The sequence below is a fragment of the Stylophora pistillata genome, chromosome 6, assembly GCF_964205215.1.
Source record: "Stylophora pistillata chromosome 6, jaStyPist1.2, whole genome shotgun sequence".
Taxonomy (NCBI): Eukaryota; Metazoa; Cnidaria; class Anthozoa; order Scleractinia; family Pocilloporidae; genus Stylophora; species Stylophora pistillata.
The window spans coordinates 26981039-26991357 of NC_142524.1; the positions used below are offsets into that span (position 1 = coordinate 26981039).

The following is a 10319-nucleotide window of genomic DNA, read 5'->3' on the forward strand; positions in this document are numbered from 1 at the left end:
CCTATTTTCAGTGTTTATAATTTTAAAGCCACGCGTACGTCGAAGAATTTTATATATCTTTGTTTTTGGCTAGGAGTGACGGGATGGAGATTGCGTTACCCACGATCATCTTAGCCTTACCCATCCCCACTAAGATGTCTTATTCAGTTTCGTCCTTGTTAAAATCTGGTATTTGTTAATTTGAACAAGCTATTTTTTCAGATACTTAACGGAACTCAAAAAAGTCATACGGTCGTGAAACTTCTTCACCAATCCATTTCCGATGACATTTGTGCTGTTAGTCGCGCATGTGGGCAATAAATTTTGAATTTCGGGAAGGAAGATTCGCACTGTCCACCTCTTTAATTTACGTAGGTACCTCGGAAAATGTATGACTGATTGTTTCCATGGACATTACCGGATTAATTGAATGGAGTCTACTTTCAAGGTTCAATTCAATAACGGGTGGCTATTGACTGGTGCACTGGACTGCTTTTGTGGTAAGAACCTTATATAACTGCGAAGATTTTCTATAGTTCTAAAACTTTTGAAATAGTTCGCGTTCGTTAAAGAGATACAGCACTTCTAATGATCGTGTGCTCTGCGCTAGAGGATTTTAGGAAACCTAAAAAACGAAACGTAAAAACGATATGATAAACAAACATGGGCTTGAAGCGAAATGAAGCGTAAAGATAATGATATGATAAACAAACATCGGCTTGAGGGCTTCGAGCGGGCAGTTGAAAAAGCTAGAAATAGAAATTAAAAATATTTCTTTAAAATCGAAACTGCGGGCTCTTACGTAGCTGTAACAGCGGGCTTCCCAAAATATGACCCATACTTTGCAGAGTAAGAACAAAAAATACTATGCTAAGTAGCATTTTAACGTATTTTATTTGGGATTATATAGATCAAAGAAATCATTAACATTATACTATCAATAATAATGGTTTATTAAACTCTCTTGCAGTAACTTACTGAATTAACGAGTTATGATACAATGAAAACTTAATAAGAACGACTATGTACATTTCTGTATACATAAAGTACAAGTTATATACACCACAAGGAACATACATCACATTTGTTAAAAACACTTAAAAGTTAAAAAGTCTTCGGTGCGCTTCGTTCTACAGGTAGTAATGTTTCTGTAAAGATACAACTGGTCTGATTTGTGTCTGAGGTTATAGGGACAGGTATCGTCTAAGCGTGTTGGTAGAAGAGGATGGAGAGGGTGGTTTGAGTCCTTCATTTTGCAAATATACTCTTTACATATCTTATCTCTTCTATACGCAAGGGTCTCCACCCGTGCTAACTCGAGGGCTTCTGAGTAACTATCGGCACATGGGAAAATTATCTTAAGCGCCCTTTTCTGTATCAGAGTGGCCTTTAGTAAATTATCAGAGTGGCCTTTAGTTAAAATCTGGCACATTCGTACTGAATTACATCCGCAAATTGCTCAACCTGTGGTAAGCAGCTACCTTGGGCGTACTGTGAATTCGCGTCTCTAGACTCGACTGAGATGACACCATTGCCGACGAAAATTCATTCTGTAAATATGAAATATTTTTGCCATATACCAAAAAAGTAAAGTTTCCTATATTCAGCGCTGACCCATTTACTTTTGGCATTCGTACACCCTCAACCCTCGCATACGAGGGAGGCTCTTTGCCTGGCTAGGACGAAGATCATGCCAAGCCGTAAGTCATGCACCAGCACAGACCAAAAAAATCAGCTGGAAAGTAGATAGGTATTTAGGGCACGGGATCTTTTCAATAAGCTTCAATAGTTAGCAGATTTCGTTATGGTAAATAAGAGAAAACGTTAAGGAAATTTTTCACATATTACAAAACGGACATGTTTGTTTCGATTTGTTTTTTCCTCGTTCTGAGCGTCTTTTTCATCCGTATCTTCACTATCACTGCTGTTAGAATCCTCATGTTCACCGCTATCGCCACTAGAACTTATTTCAATGTCAACTTCGTCATAATGATCTTCATCTTCATAAGAGTCTCCTTCATCGTCATGTTCGTGGTAATCGCCCAATGCATCCCAATCTGTCATAATTTTGTATCGTCTTGCGTCGGCGACGTAGCCAGAAAGTTTATTCAGATCAACTCTTGTAAATCCTTTTTCATTTGTGGAACTTCTCACCAGTAAATGTTCTGGTCCGTACGTTTCCCAAACTAAACACTCTATAAGGTCTTCACTATTGTTTACTCGAGATCTTCCTTTCTTGGATATTTGCTGTGTGCAGCTGCGGTACATGACTGGTGTCCACTCAGGTGAAGAGTCACCATCTGGAACTCCTCTAGAGGAACTTTCCTCTAGAGGAGAATCTGGCTCAAAAAGCTCGTGTTTTCTCCACGTCTGGTCTTTCTTAGATTTCTGTCCCAATACAGTCTCCAGAATTCTCTCAATTATGAATTGTGCAAGCTCATAATCCTCCCCTCCTTTGTCAGCGCTCGAGTCGGCATAATATTCATTTATTATGGCGATAAACATGTTAAAGATGATTATAACCGCGCTGGAGACGAAAGTGAGAAAGAAGAGACGTCCTACTATTGGATTTGTATCCTTTAGTTCATTCAGTGGGATTGGTTGTCCCAAGAGCATTAAAAACTGACTAAAAATAGCGTTATGCACTAAGGCAAACATGCTGACACTGGATCCAAAAGCGATGAAACCCAATAGTGCATGGGCCATTGTTGCTATAAAAAACACCATGAAAAAGGAAGCTATTGGTTTAAACAATCTACGAAGTGTCCAGGTAAAAACTATGATCTGTGGGTTGAAATAAAAGCATTTCAGAAGACGAAGTGTAGCAATCACGGTCGCCAAACAAATAGCAGCTTCTTCTAACTCAAGCAAACTTAATACACGATGGAAGCTGACTGGAAGAAAAGGGTTTTCTTTCAACGTTTCGAACGTTTTTGTGGCCACCTTGGTCCGCATATATTGCAGTAACATCGCTGATGACGAAGAGAGTATTTGCAACATATCCAAAAAATTCCACACCGAATTGAAATAAGAACACTTTCGACGGTAGAATTTGACACATTGGACAAAGAAGAAGCAAACGAGTAGAATGCTGAACAACAACACAAACAGCAGATAAGTGCTATGAGCCTGAGGGTTTGTTGCACTCAGAGATAAGATCCTACAGCTCTTGAACGTTCCTGCAAAGCCAGATGGAAGGACTTCGAAGTAGTAAGTCATGACTGCTAGAAGGTTACTTGGTGGATTATACAATGAGAACTCCAACAGCACAGCTCTGGTCTGCTGATCAATCCAGTGGTTTTCTTTTAAATCGTTGATAACTATTTCAGCTGTAAACTTGTTGTATCCTAAATTGGCTATGTATCCTCCGCCATTGTAAACAGCAAAACGACCCCAAGAATCAAAGCCGCCAAACCTTCTGTCTGTATCATATTCCCAATTTTCTGGGCACAGGACTGAAGAGCTATTGGAGTAAATCCAAGTTCCTTTTTCCTCCTTTGTGGAGGAGTACGAATCGAAACAAGATTTGATTGTGTCTTTAAACAGTTCGTGAACTTCACAGGATTCTGTAAAGAGAAAGACAAAGAGAAACATTTCCGTACTTGAGAATGGCTGTTTTCATTATTTTACATCCACTCTTTGGTACGTTTGCTGGAGCTCATCTTGGATAAAATTATCATGAGTTATTTGCTCAATCCACGTACGCTAAGTGCACTTTATTTCAATTATTTCTGTGTCCCTGAAGGTCATATTAATACATTAACCTGTTACGACGTTCTGAAAGTTGTGACAAAGTTGTAACTTTCGTATGATGTGGTCATCATTTTACTGCAGCTTGTTGTAGTTCGCAAAATTTCAGATAAGAAATTCACACCAGAATTGTCTCTTTTGACTAACGATAAACTTACTTTTCTTGACCCTGAGTTGTCTCAGACGAGGCATTCCGACCAAGAGTGATCGTTTGTTTCCAACATATTCTGAAACTTTTTCTTCTTGCCCATTGTACCAATTGTTTGTAAAAACTGCTGGCATGAAAATGTTTTCCACCCAACCCCAAAACTGAGTGGCATTGGTAATCTGTAAAAATAAAATAGAGCATTGACTGCACAGAGAAAATAAAACCATTTTCAATAGCTGCACTAACAGAGTATCCAGAATCATTAGAAAATGATGAAGAGCTTTTTTCTTTTCCAAAACAAAAATACAACCAACGTAAAATATGACTGCTGTAAAACGGTGGATGATTCTTTCTTCTTATCACTTGTTAAATAGTTAAACGGCTAAGAACTGATAATTAATCTATATCATGGTTAGTCTTCTCTTTTAAGGTTAGTATGTTTTCAAAAGGTATCTATAACCATTTAAATTTTCATCGCAAATGCAAACAGGGAACAAGAATCGGTGAATTCCAAAAAGCGAACTCTGAAAATTTTGACTAAGTACAACGAGATCCAGGTTCTGCTCCTTTTCGGTTTTACAGGACACATTGCCTCCTGTTCAACTGTAACAAGTTTGAGATAAAATTTTATGTGTGATACCCTAGTTGGTGGGGATATGCCATCGAAAGAAACGCACCTTATAACTGCCCACATTATCGAAGAACTGAAAGCTTCCCTCTGTGGCGGCATAAAGTTTGTATCTATGGTCACTTTTGTCTCCATAACAGACAATCAATAAAAGTGTAAAGAATGTCATCGAAAAGACGAGTTCCTTGAAGTAAGCATACATTTTTCTCTCGTTTCTCTTAAACTTTCTTGCACGCTCAACATCTAAGGAAGAAAGATCCACAACACTAGCTAGTTCCTCCCCGTCACGCCCGTTCGTCGACGTAGCTTCCTTCGTTTTCCTTCTACTGCAACCACACCGCGCGGCTATAATGATGGATACGATAAGAATCTTGATGGGCTGGGAGATTATAACATCTCCAGTAAGCGAAAGCACAACAGTTGTTAACCAACGTGCCGACTTCTCTCCTCCCCACGCAAGAGAGTAAAACGCTGTGAAAAGGGCAGAGGTGATTGCAGTACTTACACAGAGAAACCATGCAATATATACACAAACATGAGGTAGTGAACACGATGTTTTTCTCTTGCTTTTCTCCAATTGATACCGCCTCCCTTGTGTATTTATCCTAGGTTCGCTTTTACGAAACAAAAGCACAATTAGCAGACTTGCAGGCACAACAATCAAGGCACTTTCCAAGGCAATGACAAGTTGACTCCGAGTCAGTGAAAAGGGTCCAACCTGTATTTTTCTCTCTGAGAGGTTCGCTGTTTCATAAAACATGGCGGATGTTACCATTGACAACATGAGAAGGCTCCAACAGCAGGATGCTCGTTGAACTCGAGTAAAGTGATTCCTTGGCTGCTTCTTAATCACTGACAACCACAAATGATCATCGGCAAAGCCATTTCTTCGTAGTACACTGAACGTTCGTTTAAATTCTTCGTCTTCTTTAAAGTCATCTGCATAAAATCTCCTGGTTGTTTCACCATCATCTCTCTCTAGCGCAAGCCAGCGGTGACAGCTAAAGAGCCATTGCTGTCCTGTTTGACAATCCACAGCTAAAATCTCACTGATAAACCAGGATGGGTCCTCGCCAGAAATGTCATGGCCGATCTGCACACAAAATATCTCACCCAGCGGCATATTCTGTCGAAGGAGGAAATTATCAGTGTTCCCTTCAGAAAACAGCTTCCTGTCGTACGGGATGTCACATGTCAGTTTGATAACCTCACTGGTATTTTTAGTCCCATGAAGAGTCATGGATACATTAGCAGTGGTACCACAATATTTCCATCCACCAGTGGTAATGGATACCTCGTACTTGTAATAACCGTTTTGATTCTCCAACAAGGGTATCATAGGACTGTCCTTGAAAAAAAAAGCGAATTAAGTGAAACTTAATCACCGTTAAAATCTCTGACAGGAGTGCTGCCTCTTAGACAAACGTATTCAAAGAATAAATGATTGATATATATTACATCGTTGATACGCAAGTGTCATTCAAATTTAAATTTGCACACTATCGTAGAAATTGATCTACTGAGTAAATATATAAAATGAAAGTTTATTTCTAACTCAGTTCATAAAACGTCCTCTGTAGCAAACTTCAGAAACAACTGATTGCAAAGAAATTGGTTCATTTATGTTGACAGTATCCTTACTATCATCTTTTGATTTTAAACCAACCTTCGAGGCATCCTCTTTATCAGCCCTGCGAGCTTTCACCAAAACAAGAAAGTAAATCAGAAAAGTAGAACACAATACTGTTAAGACAAGGAGGTCATTAGGATCCACATCGTCAAAGGCCTGCTGGACCAGTTGAAAGTCAATGGTATTTGGCGCAACAAGAATGTCTCCTCCAAATGCAGTTAAGTGATTACAGAGACATTTCAGAGAAGAATGGCTTGATTCTCGGCTCACCTGTGGATCAGTCCATTAATTCCTGACTCAGTTAAAATACCCTCTATGTGGCTACTATTACGATATTTTCTGTAAAAAAGACTCTCATCTCACCTTCAGCAAATTTTAAAAGGACTTTGCAAGGGGAATTTCCAGTTACTCTCAGGTTATTTCGCTCTGAAAGCGATTTAGAGCTGTTGCAAGTACGTGCGAGTACTTTATTCTCCGACAAACGAGAAAAATGTTTGTGTTTTTTTCTTGAGTAGCAGTAACAAATTTATACTTACTTATTTTAATTTAAGCATCAGTTTTATACTGCTATAGATACAACCAAGTTGCTTAATGGTTTAAATCTATGACATACTAGTGACTATAAAACTCTTCGTTTAATTTCCAATCCCACAGAGAGCTTACAAATGCTTGAATAACCTGCGTAATAAGGTCTAGGATATTTTTCTTTGCCATTGAATGGCTCATTTCATGCTTTCTGTGTATTCTCTCTCACCTTGCATCCTTTGTTTGTCCATCTTTGTTTATTCTCAGACCAAAATGCACACCATATAGTCTCCACTTGCACACTATAGTTAACTGATCTATTAAAGTCGTACTGATGGACAAGACTGACGTACTCTCCTTTAGGGGCAACTGTTGGAGGAGGATCCTTAAACTTTACGCACTTCTCTCGCGTGGCTCGCTCTGGCAGAATGGATCGTCTACTCCTTGACTGTGGCAATTCTGTTCGAGACTCACTGATCTCCAATAGACCAAAGTAATATTTACCCGAATATCTGCACTCCATGGTGATATTATGAGTACACGCCTCTCCTAATTCACAATCAATGCCCGTGCTGTTTAATCGTTCCTCTGCAGATGAGTAAATCATCTCATCGTAGGATGTCTCAGTTGGCTGTTCAGCAAATTTTACATACACAGTAAGAAAAGAAGCCGTTTTGGTCGTAATGGTTAGTTTCACGGTAGTATTGACCTCACTTACGGTTACCACATGATATTGCATCCTTCCAGGATTTAAGAAATGATCCGAGCGAGTACTGTTTCCGGGATCATAATTTGTCACTGGAATAGCGATTTGTATATATGAAGGTAGTTCAGTCGTGTTAAGAGCTTTCCCCGTCTCGTCTTTTAGGACAAGGCTGACAACGTTTGATCTGATTCTACTGCTGCTATTGTCTGTCGTATACGGGTTGAAATGATAGCTGATCATCTGTAAGGTACCAAGAAGAAGTAAAAAGTAAAGATAATAAAGTAAAATATTTCCATTAGCGTGGGGAGACGAATAATCTTATTCTCCTTTCAGTATACGAACCGCAGCCTCTTCTTATTTCGCGTTTCTTTGCGCAACAAACTGAATTGCAGAAATCTTGAAGGTGAGTGAGACAGGATACTCGAAACTTATCATGGATAATGCGACAAATCCTCATCGTAAATGTACATGGATTGTTATGAAGGTATGCAGTATAATAAATGTAGATAAATGGAAAAGAAGGTCGAGTTGACGAAGAAACCGGCTCAGAATCATTACAAACATCCGCTGTACCTTCCATCATGAGATGGTGAGATATTGGGAGGACGCTCCATGTGACATTGTTCATCAGCCATTAATCAGTATTGCAGTGTTTTTGTTTTTTATGCTACTTCAAGCCTTTTTTTTAACACAGTTATTGTGTGGCTGCCCTCGAAAAGTCGCACTTGCTAGGTCTGAAGGAGTTTCGACGATAAAGATACTAGCGTTGTTATTCGCAAGATCAACACTTTAATCTTCAGATAACAACTCAAGTTCTTCTTTAGAAATGCAGATGGCCAGAGGATCACGTTGATGGAAAACTACGCATCACACTTGTGATGAGACGAAAACATGGCCACCCTCGTGGATGTGTGGTTACCCGGCAAATTGGTGACAACCGCTGACCTTACTATTCGCTTACTACAGTACCTCCGTAGTAAAATATTTCCATTAATGAACGTGATAAATAATAATAATAATAAATTTAATACTTATATTGCTAAAAATTCATTATAAGTATATGATCTAATGCGCTTCACAATAAGTTAAAAAGATATCTAAAAGAAACCGCGGGGAATGTGAAAGTTAAATTACAAAATGAAAACAAAGTTATATTTTAACAATAAATTAAAAAGCGATAAAAAATCTATATAGTATCAAGTCTAAAAAATGTTCACGCAATGAACAGTATGCTTGTTTAAAAAGATACGTTTTCAGTTGTTTCTTAAAAATATTTACACTACTTATATTTACAGCCTTTAGGCTTTCCAGAATAGAGTTCCGTAAATATGGGGCAGCTACCGAAAAATCTCTTTCTCCAGTGGTCTTGGCAGATCTAATTGTCCGGCGAGCTAATAAATTACTAAAATTTTGATCTTAAATTATAATTAGAATCACCTTTGAATGATATAATATCACTAAGATATGCTGGCGCTAGGCTATGGAGAGCTTGAAGGCAACAAATTTCACTTTATTCGCTGGAACAATTACTTACCTCTACCCCAACCTCAGAGACGTCACCAATCCAACTTTTCAACGCTTTGTCATCCAGATGAGGGAACACAAAACTGGCTTCTCCATCGCTGATTTCTAAAAGGCTCAGTTCAGTTGTTTCATGTTTGCCGAGCGTAGTCGATTGAAGTCCATCGCGAATTGTACTGTATTCTTCTCCGGGCAACTTGAACGATAGTAATACGTTGGTAATCACTTCTGTCAACTTCTGACAACGGGCTGAAATTATCTTTCCAATGTATATCTAAAGAGAAGTTCAGTAACTTATATAATCATTTTATTACGCTGGGATGGGAAAAACTTAAAAAAGAGGGGAGGGACGAATAGGAATAAAAGCGGAAAAAAGAGCAAAAAGCGTCTGAGAAAAATTGCCCGTGCGTAAAGAAGATTTCTTCAACTTGAAGAGAAGGGAGTGGGATAATTAGTGTTCCTCTTGCATTCCCAAGAATTGATATTATCTTAAAGTTTGTCGGACCGTGTTGAGTGGTTAATTGCCGATTTCCTTTTCCCCGGAGTCGTTAAAGATCTGATGCGTGATTACACTGTAGTTTTCTATCTCTTTACTTCTGTTAAATGAATAAAGGGGGTAAGTTTCTAAAGAAACTGAGGTGCTGCTTCGGTGGGAGTGACTAAGTAATTTTGGTTTTATCAACTGAGTTGATAATGTAGATTGGCCACCGTAAAGACTTTAAAAGCTGTAGTTTCGATTGTTAGCCCTTCGTCAACTCAGTTGATAAAACCAAAATTAATTTTAATATAGGTCAGTTTTTTACTGCTATGGAGTTTGGCACGTGTTGTCATAATTCCTAAGTCTACATATCGGTAGAGAATTCAGGGCCGTTTCCCAATCTTTTGTGTTCTATGGAACAAAAACAATAGCATGGCCTTTTGTTTTTCATATTATTATTTCATAATTCGTTTTCTAGACTCTTCATTGTAATTAGTCCGGTACGGTGAATATCTTGCATGCATGAATCAAAAGTCACGGGCCAAAACACCACATCTTACAACTTTTTGTTTTCTGCGGTCCCTACTGAAAGTATGTGAATAAAGGAGATAAGTTTCTTAAGAAACTGTGGTGCTGCGTTGGTGGGGGTAACAAGGTAATTTGGTTATATCAACTAAGTTGAAATTGTAAATTGGCCACCGTAAAGAGTTAAAAACCTGACGTTTCGAGCGTTAGCCTATCGTCAGAGCAAATAGAGGAATTGTGGGTTGTGTGTGAGTTTATATGCAGAAAGTGGAGCTACGCTGTTGATCGGGACACTGTGACGAGAAAAACACGAATAAATTAGTAGAATGAAAAGCGTTTGTTGATATCTATGGGGTTAAGAGTGCCGATTTGAAAGATAAACTTTTGTTCAAGAGTTTGCGGCTTTCTGAGCTACCTAAATGTAAGGAA

General features: G+C 38.6%; 1 protein-coding gene across 1 annotated transcript in view; it reads right to left on the minus strand.

Annotated features, from left to right (window-relative positions):
- Positions 1-908: 908 nt before the first annotated feature.
- The window catches only part of LOC148729199 (polycystin family receptor for egg jelly-like), a 16810-nt gene continuing 7399 nt past the window's right edge, over positions 909-10319 (minus strand). Inside the window, exons 9-14 of the mRNA XM_088725112.1 lie at positions 8901-9161; positions 6890-7606; positions 6172-6405; positions 4555-5853; positions 3888-4056; positions 909-3545 (exon numbers count right to left, since the gene is read on the minus strand). Coding sequence (XP_088581238.1) covers positions 1804-3545; positions 3888-4056; positions 4555-5853; positions 6172-6405; positions 6890-7606; positions 8901-9161 — 4422 coding nt within the window. The 3' untranslated portion in view covers positions 909-1803. The remainder of the gene's footprint in view (positions 3546-3887; positions 4057-4554; positions 5854-6171; positions 6406-6889; positions 7607-8900; positions 9162-10319) is intronic.